Below are 25290 nucleotides of genomic sequence, written 5' to 3'. Positions count from 1 at the left end.
TTTGTATTTTTTTTTCTCCAAGGAGAGGTGCAAGGATTTTACGAATATTTTTAACAGGACATTTTTGTTTTCACTTTTCGGCATTTCTCGTAAGCATCTCCCATAAAGGTGCAAATCGTGCCGTTAATTTGCCCGCAATTTCAGAAAATCACACGCAATTTCAGAAAATTATAACGCGACGTGTTACAACTACGAATTTATCTAGACGGTCACAGAAAATGTATTCCTACAAATTCCTACTTTTAAGATATCGAATTTGTATTTTTTTTTCTCCAAGGAGCGATGCAAGGATTGTATGAATATTTTTAACAGTGCATTTTTGTTTTCCCTTTTCGGCATTTCTCGTAAGCATCTCCCATAAAAGTGCAAATCCTGCCGTTAATTTGCCTGCTTCAACCTTATCAGGGGATAGGTTGATCCTGGGGGTAAAAGACCCGTCGAAAGTTGGTAGCCGGAAGTGTAACTAATGTTTGATGGTTTCTCTTTTGCAGTCCCGATGTCGCACGTCGTGGCGTTGGTCGGAGACCCCACCTATCTTCCCTGCGACATATCAACGACCCACGAGGGCGACTCGGTGCACCTCGTGCTCTGGTATCGCGAGGACCTGGGGACGTCGGTGTACAGGTGAGCGGAAAGATCGATGCCCCGGGACCGGAGGGTGCGGGAGGGTTGCAAGTATCGGCCCGGCCAAGTCCGAACCAAAGGCTTACGAGCGGCCCGATAATACAATTTCGGGATTTGCGGGGATCACCGTGAAAAATCCCCTCTGTCCCGGTCGGGGTTTCCGCGACGCGGACCACCCGGGCCCGGCTCTGCGACATTTCGAGGAATAACTTAGGTTTTAGCGGCCTTACGACCAAGCGCTCAAGGTGCTCCGATGAAACTCCGCTTATCCAGCCGGGTCGCAATAAGTTTGGAAAACTCCCCGGGAAATGCACGAAATCTTAATGTCATCCCGACTTACCCGATCTCGCGACGTCAATCCCGACCTTGTTTTTTTTACGACAACTTTCGGAAAATTTCCCTTTGATCTGACGGCCGTTCCGATACTCGCATCCGATATCTCGGATTTGCCGATACGTTGCTTGCCATCGATAACCACACTTTTTGCACCCGGGATTATCAGTTAAACTGACCCACCTCCTTTAACTAATACACGACGATTTTCAGTTTCACATCATGCAAGTTCGGCGGTGGAATTAAAATCGATGGCATTGAAGTCCCTTCACGCTGAGACTGATTCCACCGGTGGAGGGAATTTTAGAACGTGTTTTCACGAAGTCGTTGAAGTCGTTGAAAGGGATGCGAATGTCATATGACATTTTTTAAAGTCAGCTCGTTTCTTTCTTTTTCTTACTTCTGTCTGACTTCTTTACCTTCAAATGGAAATTAGTCGCGCAAATCGCGTTTCTCTCGTTACTCGACCCTACGAATTTCTCGCACGAGCGAATTTCGGGCAAAACAGACTCTTGACCTTGTTTCGCGACTTTTCGAGTGGTTTCTCGAAATTCCCCAAAACGCTTTGATCTAACGTCCAAGCATTCATAGTTTTGAGACATGGGGGGTAAAGGAACGAAGTTTGACCATAGACAAAGCCCTTCCGGACCAAAGGAGAAGCTTTCTTTAAATCCACCAACTAGTTGCTAAACTTCTGAATTTCCCTTGAATTTCTCTTCTTGTGCCGAAATCTTCCTAAAGTGAAGAAAATTGAAATCACAAAGCCTTCTTCCCTTGTGGTAGAAAGATGCGTCTGGGGGTGAAGAAAATTTAAATAAAAGCCCCGTTTTCAGTCTTCGCAGGTCTCGCGACCTGTTTTGGGTCAACCTCGAGCGTTTTGTCTCGAAGAAATTATACTTGCGTGGAATTAATTTGCACGGGGAAGAAACAAGTTTCCAGACAGATTCTCGTTACGTCTCTCCTGGCCCCTTAAGTTTACATAAAACCGGGGACGGTCTCAAAGCAATTACGCGAGCGACGATATAAACACCCCCCGCGAAGCTCGAAGTAAGTCGCGGAGGGTGGACAAAAAAAAATGATGCGACGCCCGACGCGAGTTAATTAAATTTCGGTATTTTAGCGTCGACGTGAGAGACCGAGACTTCGGCATCGCGGAAAGATGGTCGGACGACACGGTCTTTTCGAATCGGGCTTATTTCATGCCCGACAAGAAGCCTGCCGAGCTCGGCGTCGACCACATCAAGGAAGAGGACGCCGGCATCTATCGCTGTCGCGTCGACTTCCAAATTGGACAGACGCGCAATTCCAAAGTCAATTTGACGGTTATAGGTGAGTACCGAGATACCAAGTTACGCGAAAAAGTTACCCCCAGGTCTATTTGCAAGCTCGAGCTGCGAATCTTCCCGAAGTCCGCGTATATCTTTCGAACTATCCGACCGAGTCTCTCCTTCCCTGCCTAAAAGTATGGGCCGTAAAGAAAATATGAGCAATCGGAAATCCCCGCAGTTTCGGGTCACCTTAAAGGTAGCTGCACGCTTCACAATAAATCGTAGCGATAAATCCATGCAAACCGACGTGTTCGAGTTTAACTTATCCGTGAATGTCGCGTTAAAAAGAAACTGGATTTAAGGTGAAGTGAAACACGTCGAGGAACTTGATCAACGTCGATAAAGACGATTTTTCTAAATGCCTACGTTGCCGACGTTTGTTTTTATATTGACAGCTGTGTCGAATTATATTGTGTATTGTACCAAATGGCATATTCCACCTGTCGTTTTCGTAGAATAATTATGAAGAAATCGAAGTAAAACTCCAGAAATCCTCTGGATTCATGCCTTCTGGGCCCTAATTGACTGCGGAGGGACCCCCTGCGCCATCTGTCATTTCCAGGTCAATTAAAATTTCACTCCGAGACCTCGTATTCCCATCGTTTTAGCAAAGAAGCGCATACAACACTTTTTTTGCCTTTATCCCGTTCAAATGCGAGTTTATCGATTACCAGAGTGTTCTAAATTGTCGTAAAATTGTCCTGACCCTTTCGATTCTCATATCAGAGCCTTCGATAATTGTATATTGATCAAAATATGAGAGCTCGACGCCATTTTGGTTCTGGTCTGGACCGAGATAAAAAATTTGTTTGAAAGATCCAAATTTTTAATGTGTCAGGACAATTCTTAGCTGATCAGAAGTGATGTGTCAAAGTTTTGGACAATTTGGCCTAATACCCTTAAAAAAAAGTGTTGTATTCGAATCGACTGATTTGAAGGATGTTTCACTTCACCTTAAAGTGATATGATAGAGATATATATATATACATATAGTGCGTAAGATAAAGAAAGAATGCAATTCGCTCTATATCGCCATAAGGTTAAGAGAGATGGAGAGATGATTACAGCGCCGCCATCCGTTGGCTAGCATACTATTTACCGAGAATCGAACCTCCGTATCCTTCTGGGCTTCTATGGAGACTTCGGAATTCTTTGCCATTGTCCGCGGACGTATCGATATCGCGGGCCGCCATGACACTCGGACGTGTCTCGCTCGGGGATGCAGAAACGCGAAAGCTCCGCGCGAAGCAAAGACGAATATACGCGCGGGTGGCCCGGACCCACGCACGGGCGTGCGTATAAATTTATAACCGTGCCCGGGGAGATTTACGGGCGCACTAAAAAGCGACTCCGCGCGACAGTGGCGCCACTGATAAACTCGGGGCGGGCCGATCGGCGACGCGCTCGCCGCTTCCGGAGCAATTTAATCTCGGTCTTGCCGGCAGCTTCGGCGCGTCCGCGCTGCGGGGGACCCGCGGCGGCGGTCGCTCGATTAAGCCCAACTTTTCCGTCCCCGGCGCTTCCGCTCGGAGCCCCTTTAAAATCGAGTCCTGGGACGCTCGCTTTGACGCGCCCTTTCCTTCGAACCGCCCTTCGTCCCCTAAGTGCCCGGCGCGTAATCCGCTCGGAAGCCGCAGCTCTTTCCCGCCGGACAACCGCGGGAAAAGGCCGCGGCCCGTTGACGGAACTCTTTCCCATATCTTTCTATCCGTCACACGTTCTTATCGGTGGTAATTTCGACCCCTCGCTTAAGAAGCGTTTATTTCTTCGCGACCCGATGTCGCTGCATGTAATTCTTACTTCGCAAATTATGATAATTTTGAGAATGTTATTTGGATGAATTTTTTTCGGTTATTTCGATTGTATTGTATAAACAAAGTGATAGCAATACCCTCGCGAACCATTCTTTGCGTCCGGGGACTTCTCGAAAAAGTGCTGAGGCTCGTTGTCAAAAGATTTTTTTAATTTTCTGTCGTAATTTATGAACCTAATTCCTTCGAACATGTCGAGAACGGAATTGTTAACATTTGTAAGAAGGGAGTTCCAGCGAGGAAACATAACTCCTCGTCCTGTACGACAGGGTACAATCGTTACGTGCGTTTATACTCCTTATCGAACGTTAAGGTGAAGTGAAACATCCTTCAAATCAGTCGATTCGAATACAACACTTTTTTTTAAGGGTATTAGACCAAACTGTCCAAAACTTTGACACATCACTCCTGATCAGCTAAGAATTGTCCTGACACATTACAAATTTGGATCTTTCAAAAAAAATCTTTAACTCGGTCCAGACCAGAACCAAAATGGCGTCGAGCTCTCATATTTTGATCGATATACAATTATCGAAGGCTCTGATATGAGAATCGAAAGGGTCAGGACAATTTTACGACAATTTAGAACACTCTGGTAATCGATAAACTCGCATTTGAACGGGATAAAGGCAAAAAAAGTGTTGTATACGCTTCTTTGCTAAAACGATGGTAATACGAGGTCTCGGAGTGAAAATTTAATTGACCTGGAAATCACAGATGGCGCAGGGGGTCCCTCCGCAGTCAATTAGGGCCCAGAAGGCATGAATCCAGAGGATTTCTGGAGTTTTACTTCGATTTCTTCATAATTATTGTACGAAAACGACAGGTGGAATATGCCATTTGGTACAATACACAATATAATTCGACACAGCTGTCAATATAAAAACGAACGTCGGCAACGTAGGCATTTAGAAAACTCGTCTTTATCGACGTTGATCAAGTTCCTCGACGTGTTTCACTTCACCTTAAAGCTTTGTATAGGATGTAAAATGTCACATCAGAGGGGTCAACCTGCCGATAACCTTTTTTTAACTTTCATGTAACATGCAGCTTTGTGTCAAAGCCAAGGGATACCGGGAATAGTTTTCTCGTAGGGCAATACGATTTCATTACGCGTAATTTAGCCGGAATAGTTCGGGAAACAAGTTTGGCCGTGCGTGCCGCATTTACCAGAAAAGCTAGGGGATTCTAAAGGGGGACAAAAGCAGCGTCCGCAAAGTCAAAAACTCCCATGTAGCGTAAAAGCTTTCGCTCGGTGGGACGCGAAATTTACGAGGCGTCGGCAACGGAGTTTAAGATCGATAGGGTTAACTTGACATACGGTGAAAATAAGAGAGCCGGATTGCCAAGCGAAAGCGAGTGCATAATTTATCCCCGGGTGGAGGAACGTCGAAGGGACCCTCGATTAAAGGAAAACTTTTCCTCTCCGTAGATCGTTTCTCGGTCCCTTTAAAATCGGCCCAAGGTATATTCAATTTGACGCGCCCTTTCTTCGAAAGTACGGACGCGAGTACCCACTAAAGTACCTAACGAGAGCGTAATGCACAAAGACGCCGCTTTTTCCCGCCAAACGCGATTTTCGCCCCACGAGAAACGCCAACGAGATTACGCCGCGAGCAATGAACCATTAATCGCGTTACATTTTTTTACCATTCTGCACGTCAATGTTCTCTCATCTCCACGCCCGGGAAAGAACTCTCAAAGGTCTTGTATCGGCTAAATGTTTAAAATTGAAATTAACTTCGCAACATTTTAATTGAGAATTTTCTCATTTAAATACCTTCAGTGATATGCCGATTATTAGAGAGCTTGTCGAGTGTTTCCAAATACATTAAGTACTGTCCAACGAATATCACTCTCTTTAAAGATGCCATATATAATACCAGAATAAAAAAAGAAATGGTCCCTTTGTGCGTCGGTATTTTCATTTCGATTTAGGAAAAGAATTGCAAACAAAATTCATGATGGTTTACTAACAACACAGACGTTATTACGTCCGCAATGTTTATTGAGTCTTATGAATTATGGGCAAATAGAGGTATTAAAGTCTGTCCGCGTTCAGGAGGTGAATAGAGGGGTTGAAGAAGAGGAACGAGAAATAATAAAAAAGATACGAGAAACGGAGTCGTTGTATCTTCGAGTCACGTTCTTTGGATTTCGAATGTCGAAGCAGTCGTGCTTACAAAAGTGGCCGCAAAAGTTCCGCAGACTTGTCGAGGGTGTTCGAGGATCGGTCCGCAATGTACTTTCGTTTCGGATAAGTCGAAAGGTACACCCTGTAATGTGGTGACTCCCAGGAGGAGGACACGAGGACATATCGAACACGAATCTCCTTCTTCCTTTCGCGTCCTTTTTACCTCGAGTAAATTTTATATCCTTTGCTCCGCTCGTGCAATCGAAATATACAAGTGACCGTAAGAATATCGAAACGTAGGAAATCCGAATATTAGCATACCACGAGAAGAAATTAAACGGGCGCAGGAATTATTCATGAAATCTAGAACGTTTAATTATCAGATACGCGAAATTGTCCCATTTATAACGGGAAGATTTTCTCCAGGGTGAGAAATATTTTAATATCCACATTATCGCTTTCCAGCAAACCACGATCGAACGCCGACTTCTCTCTCGCTCTTTCTACATTCTCTATTTCCTGACTAAATCGAATATACACATATATAAGCAAGATTCCATTTTACGGGGTCTCCTCTCCTATCTTTCGGGTTATTTTCGGGAATATACTTGCATCGCGGGACGATATATGCTTGCTTCGCCGAGCGGAAATCCGGAAACGACGTTTCGGGATCCATGATTTTTTGACAACGTTACGAACAATCGCAAACAGCATTTACATCGATGTTCGACATCGACGTAAAAAGGAATACGGACCGTGTTCTTTGCACTGCACGCCAGAAGGCGAATAGCTCCTAGTAGTTCTGATTAATTGTTTTTAACGGCGTTCACCACCAAGTGGGGACGATGACTTCCACCGCTAGATGGCATTAGCATCGAATTCGGTGGGAGGTAACCAAAACGTACTTTCTCGCTCGGATGAGGGAGACGCGACGCATAATGGGCAGTGTTTAGCAACGGGCGAAAAATGTGTGCGTATTTTGCACGTATACAACTCACACAACGGCTAGACGCCTCTGGACTAGGCGCCGAAACGTGCGTGACCCTCGGCCGCACGCACACGCAAGTTGGACGCTCCGCCTAGAGTCGGCAACGGTTGCTAAGGAATGCCCAAATTCCTCGCGAGAAACTTGGAAATCCTGAAAAAGGTGCTCCACGGGGACAACGATTTTGAGCGTATTTCTCAACCGATTGAGCTCAACGAGTGCTCGTTTTAAAGATAAAATGTTGACGTGTGTTTATATGGGAGCGATTTTCGATCAAGCACCTCCTTCCTAGGTAAAAGGGCATTGAAATTATGTCGTTGCACTTTTTTATATGATAATGACCACTTATCGAAAATCGCTCCCATATAAACACAGGTCAACGTTTCATCTTCGATATGAGCACTCGTTAAGCTCGATCGGTTTAGAAATACGTTCGGAATCGTTGTCCCCGTGAGGCCCTGCAAAACCGCTGGAGTGGTGAGCGCCCTTAAACAAGAGTTCTACTGGGATAAAGCGTACGGAGGGAATGCAGCTTCGCGTTACGTTGTTCTAATTCAGACTCGAGGACTTCCTTCGTTCGTTGTAAAAAGCAGAGTGTCCTTTTGGAGTCACGCAAGGACTCGCGGTGCCTCAGAAAAATGTTCCCGCGTTGTGGAAGGGATACAAATTTTTCTAACTTTTACGTGATTGGTTCGTTGGCGGAGATGCCCAAAAAAGTCGCCTCCCACGACTTCGGCAGCAAGGGTAAGCAAAAGGGTAGCCAAGTCGAGGACGGCCTGACCATGCCTTTGTAAGATCACGTACCGTCCGAGGGTATTTTTTATGGTCTTGTCTACCCAGAATTTCGCGAAAGTTCGGTTCCTTCGCATAAAGGCAAACAACATTTGGCGGCCAAATGCACACCGTGAGAAAGCGGAGAAAGTCAAAATTCCCAGGATGGTACGAGGTCTCGTGAAGTTATAACTATGTACTCTAATTACTACACGCATTTTTCTTACGGACGTAACAGACCGTGTATACCGCGAAGGTGCCCTGGGTCGCATTTTTCAGGGGGATTTCCTGCAGGTCCCATCTTCGAAACAACCCTATACTCCCGCAAACGCAATCCGACAAGCCGGTAGAAAAGTACATCATACACGGTGAGTGCGTCCTTTCGCGTGGGATAAGTCCGAAGATACATCCCGCAAGGTAGTCGAAAGGAAGAGGACATCGGTCGGAGCGTGTCCTTTCGTTTGGGATAAGTCGAAGGGTACATCCTGTAACGCGGCGCCTCTCCGGGCGGGATATCGAGGGGGAATCCCAGGACGGATCTCTCGTTCTCACTTTCCCGGCTACATTGAATACGTGCCGAGTGTACGAGGCTCTCGAGCATACGGTCCGAGGGCGGGCACATAAATTCTGATCCGAGCCGCGAAATCCCTCCCCGGCTGGGCGCGCGCCGGGAGGAATAAGTAGCGGCGGAAAAGGCGGGAAAGCGGAAGTAAGAAGTTTATCTCGCAGGCGAGAGAGGAGCTCAAATTCAAACAATCCCACCGCCGGCGAGCTTTCGTAAATCTCGAGCTGGAGGGTGGCGATCCGGCCCGCGAGTTCCGGAGGCCCCGGGGATGTCCCGCCGCCATTACCCGGCACGAGTGCCCCTTGACCCCCGGACGGCGTTTCCGTCGATTCCCCCGACAACGCGTCCCCGGGAAATATATCGCCCCGTAAAGGCAAGACGACCCTCGTGTGCTAGGTATCTCTCCTCCCCCGAAACTTTCCGAAAGGGTTCTCCAGCTTCCGCTCTTCCTGGACCGCTTCCGCGCGCGCCCCGTGGACGGCGCGACCGGGCTGCGGCTTCCAAGAGCTTTCCCAAGTCCCAATGAATTTTTTTTTGCCTCCCCCGAGTACTTCCCCGACGGGGGATTGTTATGGTGGACGAAACCTCGACACCGAAATGCCGTCTCCGGGACCGATAAGCCGATGCGGTCTTATCGGCTTAAAGTTTCGCCGCGGTGCTCCCGGGTTAAGCGAGTGCCTCTCCGCGTGGGTGTCTTAATAGCTTCGCCTAGGTAAGGAAGGAGGTCTAGATGGACCCGAAATCTGCGAATGCTTCTTTCCGAGAGTTCTCTTCGCGTGGGACCGATAAAGGCCATTTTGGGAATTCTACAAACAATTCGCCGGCTTTAGGGAACCCGAACGTTCGTTCTACGTTCGGGCAAGTCATTCCAGAAGTTACGGCAGTAATAATGAAGAAAATGGACTTCGCTTTTCAAACTATCTTCCATCGGTACAAGACATTCTGTCCTATGATCTTTGTTTCGAAAGTATCGTGGTTGACTGAATTTTTAAACGTTTAGTTTGCAAGGTACACCTTTACGATTATATTTCTGACCCTTCAGACTTCGGACTGACAACGAAATCTCCGGATATCAACGGATCGGCGGAAATGTTACGATATCTCTCGGTGGGCGAAACGGTTTTATAAAAACCTTCTCCTCGGATGCCCTCCCCCTCCAGACAGTTATTGCGATATTTTCGTCGACCGGAGCTGCCTCGATAAAAACATGGCATGGCGCGGAAACAGCTCCAGCAATGAATATCCCCCGCAAACCTTTGACGAGTTTCCCCAGCAAATGGCTTCGTTCGAGGGGAAATGACTTCTCCGCAATGCGACCGTTTGATCTCGGAAATTGTTACGACCGAGCTGAATTATCTCATTGATACGATTTTATTAACATTCCCCGGCGAATATTAAAATCGCCTTTCTACAAGAGTCGTTCGCCCTAGCTCTTCCAGAGTGTCCGACGACCTGGTGGAACACCCTCCGGCTTTTATCCCTCGTTCCCCCGTAAAATGTTACGTTTAAAGCCAGTACATGACGTCCTTAAAGGGAGTTAAGGGGGTCGGAAGGTGACTTTTCATCATGTCACCCGGCTGTCGTTTAAATTTCTTACCAGCTCCCGAACAACTTGTTCTCAAGTGCGACATTCCCGTATGGGTTACTTCGCCGAGGTGAAATAACCTAGCCAAAGTGTGCGAGGTCCTTGATAAGACTTAAGGTGAAGTGAAACACGTCGAGGAACTTGATCAACGTCGATAAAGACGATTTTTCTAAATGCCTACGTTGCCGACATTCGTTTTTATATTGACAGCTGTGTCGAATTATATTGTGTATTGTACCAAATGGCATATTCCACCTGTCGTTTTCGTACAATAATTATAAAGAAATCGAAGTAAAACTCCAGAAATCCTCTGGATTCATGCCTTCTGGGGCCCTAATTGACTGCGGAGGGACCCCCTGCGCCATCTGTGATTTCCAGGTCAATTAAATTTTCACTCCGAGACCTCGTATTACCATCGTTTTAGCAAAGAAGCGCATACAACACTTTTTTTGCCTTTATCCCATTCAAATGCGAGTTTATCGATTACCAGAGTGTTCTAAATTCTCGTAAAATTGTCCTGACCCTTTCGATTCTCATATCAGAGCCTTCGATAATTGTATATCGATCAAAATATGAGAGCTCGACGCCATTTTGGTTCTAGTCTGGACCGAGTTAAAAAATTTCTTTGAAAGATCCAAATTTTTAATGTGTCAGGACAATTCTTAGCTGATCAGGAGTGATGTGTCAAAGTTTTGGGCAGTTTGGCCTAATACCCTTAAAAAAATGTGTTGTATTCGAATCGACTGATTTGAAGGATGTTTCACTTCACCTTAAGCAGGTTGGCAGGTGACTAGCCACGTTTTTCACAGGGCATTGAAATTACCTTCTAATTTCTCTCACCTGAGAAATTCTTCCTTGGTTCATCCCGTCGGGCGAAAGAATTCGGATGAAATGTCCAGACGGCCCGAAGGATATGCAGATTCTCTAGGGTTCTAGGACAATATCAGAGAGAATTCCTAGTAAATTTTCGGATGTAAGGCGCCAGGAAGGCGGAAATTCGCCCGCGGGCTGTGGAAATTCACGGCGGAATCGGCGGCCCGTCCAGGGTCCTTTCAGGTCCTTTCAGGACCATCGCGTTAACCGTTCGCGACCTCGCAGTAACTAACGAGCCGGTCGAAGCAATTATTCCCCCCGAGGAATCCAATAAAGGTGGCGTGTGGTAGGAAGGAACCTAGGAAGGTTCGACGTTAACGTGACTAAGGCGCGTCTTTGGACATCCTTCCAGCGTCCTTCGGTGCTCTCCAACGTTCCCCAGCATCCCCGGACATCCTTCGTCGTTTCCTATCACTCTACAATATCCTTGGGCGTTCTCATCGGTGTTCCTCGGCACTGTCCAGCGATCTCCAGGATCCATTAGCGGGTTTCTTCCGGCATTTTCCACCCCCCTATAGCGTTCTTGGGGATTTTCCAGCGTCCTTCGGCGTTTCCTAGCATCCCCAGGCATCCTTTGGCATTCCCCCCGATCTGCAGCATCCTCATGTCCTCCCAGTATCCTTTGGCGTTCATCGGCGATCTCTAGAATCTCTGAGCGTCTTTTGGCATTTTCACCGCTCTACGGCGTTCCTGGGTGTCCTGTAGCATCCCTGGAGTCCTTCGGCATTTTCCTCTGCTCTGCAGGATCCTCGGCTGTTCTCCAGGATCCTTTGGCGTTCTCCAGCATCTCCGGGCGGGGTTCCTTCGACATTTTCCACCTCCCTGCAGCGTCCTCGGGCATTCTTCAGTGTTCTTCGGGGACCTCCAGTGATTCCCAGCGTTCTCTAACGTCCTCCGGCGTCCTGTCCGCAGGATGGGTTTTTAACCGGTGCAATGGAAACAATGGAGGTACACTGATTAAAAGTTCTCTTGGTTACTCGCTCCATCCCGGGCAGCAAGTTTCTTCGATTTCTGCGGTTACCTCCAACCGGACGGGGGGTGAAAAGATCTCGGCGAGGAGATGATTCGCGTTCTCTCGAGTGTCGAACCCACGCCAGGATGGTCGTCGGGACGCCCCAAGGTGCGGGACGTGGGGCACGACCACCCATCCCGAGGATGTTATATTAAAAGCCACGGTTTCAATTTCTCGGGGTCGCCAAGGTGAATCTCACTCGGGTTCACAAAGAACCCCGGCGATCGAGGGAATCGTCGTTAATCTCGCGATTTGTTCCTTTCCTCCCTGCGAGGGGAGAGTGAATATTAGTTGCAAGGGTGGCGCGAAGGATAGAGGGGACACGAGTAAACTAACTAATTGACCGACTTACGAGGCGCTTGTTCCCCGGAAACCCAGAAATTCTCCTTGATAAGAACCTGCCGAAATTTAGACCTATTCAGGGAACACTAGGAACGACTGCGGGTTTTTACAATCACCTGTTAGTAATTTGTCAGGATTTATTGTAAGAGGGTTGGCGATTACTTTACGTATCACGCTCTCCTTATCACAAGTTGTATACCTGAGTTACAGTTGATAAGTAATATAGCTGAAGTGCCCATGTGACCGTGTTAACATAACGTTTAAGTATCGTTGAAACAGTCGGCGGAAATTTATGCAAACCGTCTCTAAACAAGATACAGTGAATTGGTATCGGGTGATAGGTCAGATAGCGATCGATTACTACTATCTCTGCAATATGGGTATGTAAATCGCTAAGCCGCGGTCAGCCGTCACCTCCGTTTCTAGGACGAATGCAGATCATCTAATCGGATTTGGCGAGGAAAAGAAGCGTAAGTAGGTAACTCCAACAAGGTTTCTTTTCAAACCTCGTTTGGTAAGCGCAGGTGTAAGTATCGCTAATTACCGGGGAGAAATTCTTTGGAAATTCTCGTTGCGATTTGCAATGTTTAGGGCCGTTCCCGAAATATCTGAGAGGAAACTCTACTGTCGGTAGGTCTACCTACCGTACATACCTGTAAGTACACCCACCTGTGTACAGATACGAGTAAGTACATAGGTAGCGGGGTACATAGAGGCGCGCGATGCGCGAAGCACCCCCATAACTTTCGAAGGGGATTGTTAATTGAATTTTTTTATCCCTTGCCTATACTCCCGGCGTTTCATTATGCCCCCTTTTTTTGGACCCGGCGTTGTTGCAACCACCGTACAAAGCGAGAGGGTGACTGGAGCTCCTCTGTGTACCGAGAGGCCACCGTCCACGAGAACTACCCCTGGAGTTCCGTAAGGGGTTGTTAAACAAGGCTCTTCAACTTAGACATCGCATCGACGAAAGACTCGACCGAGTCTTGAGATTCTCGGTTCCTTGACCGTTGGTCATTTTCTTGCTTCACCTCCATTTCTGTTTTCACCTCTAACACATATTCTTGAAATATAAAATAATTATGAAACCCGCACTTTCGCTCGTAACTAAAGGAAAAGAAATGTAATGTGCTGACTACTCAAGATGTATTCTTACTTTTTAATTAATTCCGACTCTTTTGGGTAACTCAAGCGAATGTCTTGCGCTTTTAAGGCGAAGTGAAACACCCTTCTAATCAGTCGATTCGAATACAACACTTTTTTTTAAGGGTATTAGGCCAAATTGTCCAAAACTTTGACACATCACTCCTGATCAGCTAAGAATTGTCCTGACACATTAAAAATGTGGATCTTTTAAAGAAATTTTTTACCTCAGTCCAGACCAGAACCAAAATGGCGTCGAGCTCTCATATTTTGATCAATATACAATTATCGAAGGCTCTGATGTGAGAATCGAAAGGGTCAGGACAATTTTACGAGAATTTAGAACACTCTGGTAATCGATAAACTCGCATTTGAAAGGGATAAAGGTAAAAAAAGTGTTGTATGCGCTTCTTTGCTAAAACGATGGTAATACGAGGTCTCGGAGTGAAAATTTAATTGACCTGGAAATCACAGATGGCAAAAAAAGTGTTGTATGCGCTTCTTTGCTAAAACGATGGTAATACGAGGTCTCGGAGTGAAAATTTAATTGACCTGGAAATCACAGATGGCGCAGGGGGTCCCTCCACAGTCAATTAGGGCCCAAAAGGCATGAATCTAGAGGATTTCTGGAGTTTTACTTCGATTTCTTTATAATTATTGTACGGAAACGACAGGTGGAGTATGCCATTTGGTACAATGCACAATATAATTCGACACAGCTGTCAATATAAAAACGAACGTCGGCAACGTAGGCATTTAGAAAAATCGTCTTTATCGACATTGATCAATCGACGTTCCTCGACGTGTTTCACTTCACCTTAATATCTCGCGTTATGGCTGGTCGTATTTCTGAAATACGTTTTTCCAAAACCAGCTATGTGGATTAAATTTTCCTGCCTTGCCTAGAATATCTGCGTTTCATTATACACCTTTTTTGGCTCGGGCGTTGTTACGGCGACCGTATAAAGCGAGTGGGTCACCGGAATCCTGTCGTTGTACCGAGAGCCTGTTGTTCATGAGCGGCCTTATGGCACACTTCTGACAGGGTTGCTGCTACATTCCTCAGCTTATTGTTAGTTTGGCCTCCCAGGGAACCCCGTGATAATATTAGCGAGAGGCTCGTCCCAATTTTGCCCCTTCGAAATCTCATAACAAAGCCGACACCTAAAATCGTCCAGTTCCAACGGTATCGAAAGCAAAAAGAAAACGACGACAAACCACAATATTAATAAAATCTAACTCGGTAAAGAGTGAGATTTGAGGCCCCATGATAAATCCCACGTGAACTTAAGGTGAAGTGAAACATCCTTTAAATCAGTCGATTCCAATACAACGCTTTTTTTTTTAAGGGTATTAGGTCAAATTGTCCAAAACTTTGACACATCACTCCTGATCAGCTAAGAATTGTCCTGACACATTAAAAATTTGGATCTTTAAAAAAAAAATTTTTAACTCAGTCCAGACCAGAACCAAAATGGCGTCGAGCTCTCATATTTTGATCAATATACAATTATCGAAGGCTCTGATATGAGAATCGAAAGCTTAATTTTAATGATTCACAGGTGAATACTCAATTTCTGCCTTTGTGTTAATATGCTGAGTTTTAAACTATTTCATTTTTTAGACCCATAAAGAAAATAAGTCCGGTTAAATATGCCAGATTACTTTAGTAAGCGTGATTTTCCACGATTTTTGTTGTACTTCATCGAATGTTTAAAGACCCAATTATGATTATAAATTTTTATGTTTCATAAAGTAAGATGATATTACCGAATATAATAAATATAACTGTAAAATTTGGAGAACAAAAAACGACATCTAATCACTTCGTGGTATTCCGTACTTCAGTGTCAACTACTCGGTAATGCGCTCCGTTCACAGCGATCACATTTTGACGTCTCGTTGTTTGAGACGCGAATAATTGCCATGGCACCCATGGCTTTGATACATCCACCGAAGATCATTATCGCGACTCAACGATGCAAACGAAATAACTCCGAAACGTTAACCTGGCAGTTAAGGATAAAGCAACGAAGCGAGGAAAAGGACGACACGGACAAGTGTCGGGTCCCTCTTCTTCCTCTAATTACATCTCGTTGTTTCGCGATGCACTCAGCCGAAGTGACATTTAACCGTTAGTCGTTTAACCGTTTCTCCATTTGGCTTTTTGAAATTTCACTGCGCGAAAGTCCCACAGAGTCGGGCAGTAACGGAAGAGCTTTGTCGAGGAAAATGGCGGCCGCGTCGTTTCGCCGCGATGGAATAAACTCACGAGAACGGGAAACGGGACGCAACTTCAACTCGAGGAGAGCCTCCGATTTAACTGTGACTCGTAACCGTGCCTACGTACCACTCGAAGTCTACATTTAATTGAAGATCGTCTGTATTTAACCCTTTGAGAGCGATGCAACTTGATTGCGCCTCATCGAGCAGCGCTACCGCGCCCCTTGCCACTCAAAGGGTTAATCAAAGGAAACCTTTATTTAACCGCGGGAAGCTTTCATTTTCGTTGCGTCTCGTAACGTTTCGTTTGCAACGAGCTCCTTCTCTGCCTGTCCCGGTGACCATCGAAACGGATGGAAAGAATTGAATTAATTAAGACCGAGGACTGAAAGGAACGCCTTGCAAGGACATTTTTCGGAGGGTGGTAACGCAAAATGCAATTCCCTCCTTTATACATTAACAAGAATAATTCAACCGAACCTGTCGAGAAAGTCGATTCAACTTCACAAATTAAACGCAAAGTTCACTTGGCTGATGAGAACTTAGGGGTCTAAATGTAATCTAGGAATGTTTTTCTGGTCCGCTAGTATTTAAGGTGAAGTGAAACATCCTTCAAATCAGTCGATTTGAATACAACACTTTTTTTTAAGGGTATTAGGCCAAATTGTCCGAAACTTTGACACATCACTCCTGATCATCTAAGAATTGTCCTGACATATTAAAAATTTGGATCTTTCAAAAAAATTGTTTAACTCAGTCCAGACCAGAACCAAAATGGCGTCGAACTCTCATATTTCGATCAATATACAATTATCGAAGGCTCCGATATGAGAAACGAAACGGTCAGGACAATTTTACAAGAATTTAAAACCCTCTGGTAATCGATAAACTCGCATTTGAACGGGATAAAGGCAAAAAAAGTGTTGTATGCAGTTCTATGCCAAAACGATGGGAATACGAAGTCTCGGAGTGAAAATTTAATTGACCTGGAAATCACAGATGGCGCAGGGGGTTCCTCTGCAGTCAATTACGCCCCAGAAAGCATGAATTCAGAGGATTTCTCGAGTTTTACTTTTATTTCTTGATATTTATTGTACGAAAACGACAGGTGGAGTATGCCATTTGATACAATATCCAATATAATTCGATATAGCTGTCAATATAAAAACGAACGTCGGCAACGTAGGCATTTAGAAAAATGTTCTTTATCGACGTCGATCAAGTTCCTCAACGTGTTTCACTTCACCTTAATCGTCCAGTGAATGAATTTTAGCCTGACTCGAGCGAACGGGCGGAGTCCCTTTAAATTTTATTTAAATTACTCGATACTCGTTCGAGTACTGTTTATTAGGATCATCCAAGGTTCGATTCGCTCGGGCTCGTGCTATAAAAATCCCCAAACCATGCACGGAGAGAATCGTAGGAAGGGAGGTAATTCCGAGTGGGTCATTTGATAGTTTCACTCCGCCGTGTCTAGTACCGGCGCATTTGAAAGCGGTCCACGGATAATGCAATTATAAAGGTAAAAGCGAGTCCAACGTAGATGTCGCTTAACTTTTATTCCCCATTCGAAGCTATTTCGGTTATGGGGAATTGAGTGGCGAGGAGCGCAATGCTCAATTCATGCATATACTCCATCGCCGAAGGCACGTAAAAGCGGTGTCGGAGAAAATGGCGCGGCCATTTTCTCTCTAACGAATGGAAAACCGGACGGGGTTTCGAACGGGTCCCTGTACCCTTCAATTTCTGACTTGGCGAGCTCGTCACTTCTAATTCTACCGGCGCACCAATCGAAGCTTCGATTTAATTGCTAGGACCGCGCAATCTCTCATTTTCCCGAAGTCTCGTTCGCGGGGACTTCGATGCCCCCATATGCACGGTCGGTGTAAAAAAAAACTCGCGCCAAATCGCCATCAATGGTAATCGTTTAATCAATATATCCACGTTGGTCGAATCACCATAAAACACGGTCGGTGTAAAAAAAAGCGTTTCCAATATCCCACCCTTTTAATCCATAAATATCTTCGACGCCTCCATCTTCCCTTCGCCATTCTAGAATTGAAAGGCGTTAAGGTGAAGTGAAACATCCTTCAAATCAGTCGATTCGAATACAACACTTTTTTTTAAGGATATTAGACCAAACTGCCCGAAACTTTGACACATTACTCCTGATCATCTAAGAATTGTCCTGACACATTAAAAATTTGGATTTTTCAAAAAAAATGTTTAACTCAGTCCAGACGAGAACCAAAATGGCGTCGAGCTCTCATATTTCGATCAATATACAATTATCGAAAGCTCTGATATGAGAATCGAAAGGGTCAGGACAATTTTACGAGAATTTAGAACACTCTGGTAGTCGATAAACTCGCATTTGAACGGGATAAAGGCAAAAAATGTGTTGTACGCGGTTCTTTGCTAAAACGATATATGCCATTTGGTACAATACCCAATATAATTCGACCCAGCTGTCAATATAAAAGCGAACGTCGGCAACGTAAGCATTTAGAAAAATCTTCTTTATCGACGTTGATCAAGTTCCTCGACGTGTTTCACTTCACCTTAACGACGGAACTGTAAAAATATCAAACTCGGATCTCGGATCCGACTAACGGGTATCATTATAACCTATATAAAATGCACATTGTTTTTCTACAGACAACGCGAACGTTTACATTCCATTTCCGGTCTGCCAGATAAACCTAGAACAGGCTTACGACTTAGTTAAAAATCTTCCCTTCGACGTCACGCCGGAAGTCCTGGCAATTTCTCGAAAATAATGTATTTGAACATCCGGAGACAATTTTAGGGGATTTATCAGCTTTTTAATTTTACTAAATACTTATAAAATAGGTAATCCTATATATTGGCCCTCTTCGGGGCGTTTTTCTCGCCTGGAAGCGATGCGTCCAAGTGTCATGGCGGCGCGATAACGGAGAACCATCGTCACCGGAAGTGGCGTCGGCGTCGAAATAGTAACGAGCCCCGCGGACGGAAAGCCGGACGCGATTCCGAATGGATCTCGTCCGCCCTTTAATTTCTGGCTCGGCGAACTTTCGATTTAAACGTCACTTGTAACCGTCACTTCAGATGTAATCGTGGCCGCACTGCGCTCGAAGTTGCCGTTCCATTTCGAGGAACGGCTCGGTCGCTCATTTCCCTAACTCATTTCGTTCGCGATTGTATCTATGCAGAAACCTGCATCGCCTATTGCCAAGACTTGATCAAACATGGCGTGGCTTCCGTAATTTCGAAACCGCCGCTTCGATCTTTCGACGCGTAATGTGCTTTGCGCTTCGGACCCTTCCTCGGTACGTATTAAACGGCATGAAGTTGTTGAATTACCGATATGCGGACAGTGGTACAGTGATAATCCTTCAATGAGATTCTACGCCACTGGTGTAAACTTTCATCAGCAGCCAACGCGCACATTACTAAAATGCACTTTGGAGAACAGCGTTAATCCATGAAAAATGAAATCCTTACCCGACGACATACCAGCATCGATATTGAAAAAAAAAAAGACGTATAACGTCCATTTGCCTTTTTACAGAACTTTCAGGGCAAAGCCGCGTAAATTAAGGTGAAGTGAAACAGGTCGAGGAACTTGATCAACGTCGATAAAGACGATTTTTCTAAATGCGTACGTTGCTGACGTTGGTTTTTATATTGACAGCTGGGTCGAATTATATTGTGTATTGTACCAAATGGCATATTCCACCTGTCGTTTTCGTACAATAATTATGAAGAAATCGAAGTAAAACTCNAGTTTAGCCTAATACCCTTAAAAAAAGTGTTGTATTCGAATCGACTGATTTGAAGGATGTTTCACTTCACCTAACGATCCAGTACATAGGACCGAGTTAAACTCGCATCGGTACCCAAACGTGAATCATATAATTACTTCTTGGAAAATACTTTTATGTGTCATCAATTGATATGAACTACAAGGGACAATCCGTTAAAAGTAGGCTCAGCAGTAAATCCGGGCATTCCCTTTTTCATTTAAAGTCCAATACCTCGCCATCGCAATTGGCAATACCGTATACGGTAATCCGGGGAAAACCAAACTCTGAACCAATGGTTAACCCAACTTTATAGGCGAAACATTACAGGGGTGATTTTTTTTTTCAGGGCACGAATTTCGATACATATTCCCGTGCAATTTCCCACTCCCGGTCGTCTATGGGGAAGGTTTTCCCGCTCGGGAAAATCCGAGGCCACAAGCGCGCTCTTGCGAAAACCCCTCTACCCTCCTGCGAGGTGGAAGCGCGATTAACCCGTAGGACGTATTTCAGTTTTCGATTTAAAGATTCAAATGCAACGAGCGCCCGATTGGTCGGCTCGCTCTTTCTCCTGACTGCCGTTTCTCTGTCGCGAGCGAGGGCGTAATAAACTCCCTCGACGGAAGGACAAGCGTGTGCGACCGAACACGCGACATACGACATGCAGTACACGACTGCATATGGATGCGCTTAGCCCCGTGGATTCGCGTGCCCGGTGGACAGGGAAAAGAATAAATAGGCCGGATACGTTTCGAATCCGTTGTAGCGTCATAAATCTCTTGACATCGGACGTACACGGAGTCATACGGACTCCGTGGACAAGGGGACCGTATTTGCGATTCGTTATTTGTCGACGTATTTTCCAGGAAACGGGACACTTATTCTAGGAAACGCTGCACTCGAGAAAGAAATGTAGAAAATCCTGGAGGTTGATTTTTTTTTTTTTATTCTCACGGGTATATGTACAGCTTTCCATTGAAACCAAAAGTGTAATGCACTCTATGGTGATTATAAGTCCCTTGTGTTCTCCTAACCGAATTTCAAAATGAAAAAGTGCATTCTGAGTATTGGTTACCTGTGTCGAAGTATTAATATCAAGTAAAATAATCTGAACTCTGTTTTGGTCCGACAAGATTTATTGCTAATTTCATACGTAGTTCGGGCGCAATAACGTAACGAGGACCGTATTTGCGATTCGTTATTTGTCGACGTATTTTCCAGGAAACGGGACACTTATTCTGGGAAACACTGCACTCGAGAAAGAAATGTAGAAAATCCTGGGGGTTGATTTTTTTTTTCTCACGGGTATATGTACAGCTTTCCAGTGAAACCAAGAGTGTAATGTACTCTATGGTGATTATAAGTCCCTTGTCTTCGCCGAACCGCATTTCAAAATGAAAAAGTGCATTCTGAGTATTGGTTACCTGTGTCGCACTATTAATATCAAGTAAGAAATAATTTGAACTCTGATTTGGTCACACAAGATTTATTGCTAATTTCGTACGTAATTCGATTGAAAAACGTAACGCGTTTAGTATGATAAGTATAGTCTTATTGGGACACTCTTACGAATTTTTTAATACCTCGATCTTTTTCTGGGTGTGAAAAATCTAGGTCGCTGCTGGGACGAAAAACTTGCATATAGCGGTGCGATTTTCCAAATTTTTGTGTATACGTGGACGGAACTGAAAATACGGTATGAATAAATGGACATAAATTACCGGCATCCCCGTAGGTGCGTTTATACTCGCGAATGGTGTACGCGGAAAAAAAATAAATAAATCCGCTGAATATGTTTCAAATCCGTTGTAGCGTCGTAAATCTCTCGACATCGAAAGCATACCGAATCGCACAGAACGCGTCGTCGCAAAAATCCTATCCCCGATTCATAATACTCTTTTTTCAAGTACAAATACAAAATATATTATGCTTATCTCGGCAGCGACAAATACATTGCAAAACCTAGAAAAACGACGTGGCCATAAAAATGAGATTAATTCATGCCCTAATTATCACTTTTTCCATTTCTACGACAACACTCCACGTTATTATAACTTTCACGATTTTTCCCAAAGCCGGGGGAATTTAAATCAGAACATTAACGCCATCGGTGTTCGTACAGTCGATAAAATTGCCCTCGGGAGAAAACGTTATCAGAGAATATTGTCTATGCTTCGCGTCGATTAATCCCGCGGAGTAGCTCTTTTGTTTACCAGATTTATTTAAATCCACTGCCGAAACTTTTGCGATTTTTCCCAAGGCCGGGTGAATTTAAATTACACCATTAACGGTACCGTCGTTCGTTCAATCGGCGAAAGTGTCCTCGGGAAAGCGTTAACAGAGGAAATTGTCTACACCTCGTGTTGATTAATCCCGCAGAGTAACGCTTTTTTCCCCGGTTGTGCCGGGTGTATCGAAAAACGTTAATTTCAACGAATGTCCCGTTACCGGGTAACAAATGAATATTCAGTTACCCCGGTGATATTTGTTTCGCGGCCGGGACAAAACTCCAGCCTCGGCTCGGCAAACAAATAATTCGCCGGTGGGACTATGCGTTTATTCCCTCCTCTTTAAATGTAGGAAAGCGTGGGCCAGATATTGCCTGCGTGCGACTGTGTTTATCGTGCTCCGAGATATATTTTATGGAATCAGAATTCGGGGTATGCCGTGCGTGCATCTGTGTCGGGTCTGCCGAAACGAGCCCCGGAATCCGTAATACTCTTCGTGGGACACGAAAGTGCCAGAGATGTGCAGCAATCCGTCACTCGAGGGAGGAACCGGTGACGGATTGCCGGAAATATATCTGCAATATCCAACGAGCTCTTCACGTGTCAACGAAATGTCCACACTTTCTGCCACGCCTGGGGATTTCCCTTTTCGGGGTATAGGCCGAGCGATAACGACGAGTGATAGCGCTCGCTTTGTCAGTCGCTCATTGGGACGCCGCGGGTCGCAGACATGTCGGAAATCCCGAGTCCTTGTCGCACTTCGTTTCTCGATTTAAGGTGAAGTGAAACACGTCGAGCAACTTGATCAACGTCGATAAAGACGATTTTTCTAAATGCCTACGTTGCCGACGTTCGTTTTTATATTGACAGCTGTGTCGAATTATATTGTGTATTGTACCAAATGGCATATTCCACCTGTCGTTTTCGTACAATAATTATGAAGAAATCGAAGTGAAACTCCAGAAATCCTCTGGATTCATGCCTTCTGGGGCCCTAATTGACTGCGGACGGACCCCCTGCGCCATCTGTGATTTCCAGGTCAATTAAATTTTCACTCCGAGACCTCGTATTACCATCGTTTTAGCAAAGAAGCGCATACAACACTTTTTTTGCCTTTATCCTGTTCAAATGCGAGTTTATCGATTACCAGAGTGTTCTAAATTGTCGTAAAATTGTCCTAACCCTTTCGATTCTCATACCGGAGCCTTCGATAATTGTATATTGATCGAAATATCAGAGCTCGACGCCATTTTGGTTCTGGTCTGGACCGAGTTAAAAAATTTTGTTGAAAGATCCAAATTTTTAATGTGTCAGGACAATTCTTAACTGATCAGGAGTAATGTGTCAAATTTTGAACAGTTTGGCCTAATACCCTTAAAAAAAAGTGTTGTATTCGAATCGACTGATTTGAAGGATGTTTCACTTCACCTTAAATTTCCTTTCTCGAGGATAGAGCTTGAGCGACAATGACGAATAATAACGCTCGTTTTACGCTCAGTTGCTGACTCGAGCAACACGGTTTACAGGAACGTCGGGGGAGCCATATAACGTATTCCCTTATGAATTAATCACGATTATGAGTAGCGTTACTTCGGCACCTGATCTTCTCTAAAAACAAGGCCGCCGGGATTACCGAGCGGGATTACGTGCGTTGAACTTCCCTGACAGGTACGGTAAACGCGACGGATGACTGCAATGACGATCATGTCATACAACCGGGAACACGCAGTCGACTATGTAGATCCGCCTAAACGATAACTAGGAGTTATTGCGACGAGACTGACAGCCATCGCGGTACTATGTGATAAATGTTGAACTCCCCTCGCAACGCTTTCCCGGCTCTCACGAGTACCCAAGCTGTGAATCGGACCATTAGCGTAACTTAAGGTGAAGTGAAACATCCTTCAAATCAGTCGATTCGAATACAACACTTTTTTTTAAGGGTATTAGGCCAAACTGTCCAAAACTTTGACACATCACTCCTGATCAGCTAAGAATTGTCCTGACACATTCAAAATTTGGATCTTTCAAACAAATTTTTTAACTCGGTCCAGACCAGAATCAAAATGGCGTCGAGCTCTCATATTTTGATCAATATACAATTATCGAAGGCTCTGATATGAATATCGAAAGGGTCAGGACAATTTTACGACAATTTAGAACACTCTGGTAATCGATAAACTCGCATTTGAACAGGATAAAGGCAAAAAAAGTGTTGTATGCGCTTCTTTGCTAAAACGATGGTAATACGAGGTCTCGGAGTGAAAATTTAATTGACCTGGACATCACAGATGGCGCAGGGGGTCCCTCCGCAGTCAATTAGGGCCCAGAAGGCATGAATCCAGAGGATTTCTGGAGTTTCACTTCGATTTCTTCATAATTATTGTACGAAAACGACAGGTGGAATATGCCATTTGGTACAATACACAATATAATTCGACACAGCTGTCAATATAAAAACGAACGTCGGCAACGTAGGCATTTAGAAAAATCGTCTTTATCGACGTTGATCAAGTTCCTCGACGTGTTTCACTTCACCTTAATTCGTAACCACCCGAAAATCTCCCACTCCCTCTCGCCCTCGAAAAAGCCCTCCGGCCGATTACAGAAAGTTCGAAGACCACTCGACGAATATCCCGACGTAATTTTTCAGATTTCCATCCGCGAAGAAGCCCGTACCCCAATTAAAAGAGTTCCCAACTCCGGAAGTTTAGCCCTTCCAGTTCCGAAAGGTAAGCTCGCCCGGCGATTACGAGAACTTAACCTCGACCCTCGGAACTTCGGAGATTCGACAGGATTGATATAACCCGAGGTTTTCGACTACGAGCTGCGAAGAGTAGGTTACCGGCTCTACGTCCAGAATGAAGACTCCTTATCTCGGTCCAGCCATATCCGTCGCCAAAATTTCATATTAAGGTGAAGTGAAACACGTCGAGGAACTTGTTCAACGTCGATAAAGACGATTTTTCTAAATGCCTACGTTGCCGACGTTCGTTTTTATATTGACAGCTGGGTCGAATTATATTGGGTATTGTACCAAATGGCATACTCCACCTGTCGTTTTCGTACAATAATTATCAAGAAATCGAAGTAAAACTCTAGAAATCCTCTGGATTCATGCTTTCTGGGGCCCTATTTGACTGCGGAGGGACCCCCTGCGCCATCTGTGATTTCCAGGTTAATTAAATTTTCACTCCGAGACCTCGTATTACCATCGTTTTAGCAAGGAAGCGCATACAACACTTTTTTTGCCTCTATCCCGTTCAAATGCGAGTTTATCGATTACCAGAGTGTTCTAAATTGTCGTAAAATTGTCCTGACCCTTTCGATTCTCATATCAGAGCCTTCGATAATTGTATATTGATCGAAATATGAGAGCTCGACGCCATTTTGGTTCTGGTCTGGACTGAGTTAAACAATTTTTTTGAAAAATCCACATTTTTAATGTGTCAGGACAATTCTTAGATGATCAGGAGTAATGTGTCAAAGTTTCGGACAGTTTGGTCTAATATTCTTAAAAAAAAGTGTTGTATTCAAATCGACTGATT

General features: G+C 44.8%; 1 protein-coding gene across 1 annotated transcript in view; it reads left to right on the top strand.

The window, feature by feature from the left end:
• The first annotated feature begins 466 nt into the window (after positions 1–466).
• The window catches only part of LOC105695207 (neural cell adhesion molecule 2), a 51279-nt gene continuing 26455 nt past the window's right edge, over positions 467–25290 (top strand). The window contains exons 1-2 of the mRNA XM_012416561.2: positions 467–624; positions 2078–2286. Of these exons, the coding sequence (XP_012271984.2) occupies positions 467–624; positions 2078–2286 (367 nt within the window). The remainder of the gene's footprint in view (positions 625–2077; positions 2287–25290) is intronic.

This window comes from Orussus abietinus, unplaced genomic scaffold, assembly GCF_000612105.2.
Source record: "Orussus abietinus isolate OABI.00-Male unplaced genomic scaffold, Oabi_2.0 scaffold81, whole genome shotgun sequence".
In the NCBI taxonomy this organism is placed as follows: domain Eukaryota; kingdom Metazoa; phylum Arthropoda; class Insecta; order Hymenoptera; family Orussidae; genus Orussus; species Orussus abietinus.
Note: the sequence above shows the minus strand (reverse complement) of the source record. Positions and strands in the feature narration are given on the sequence as shown.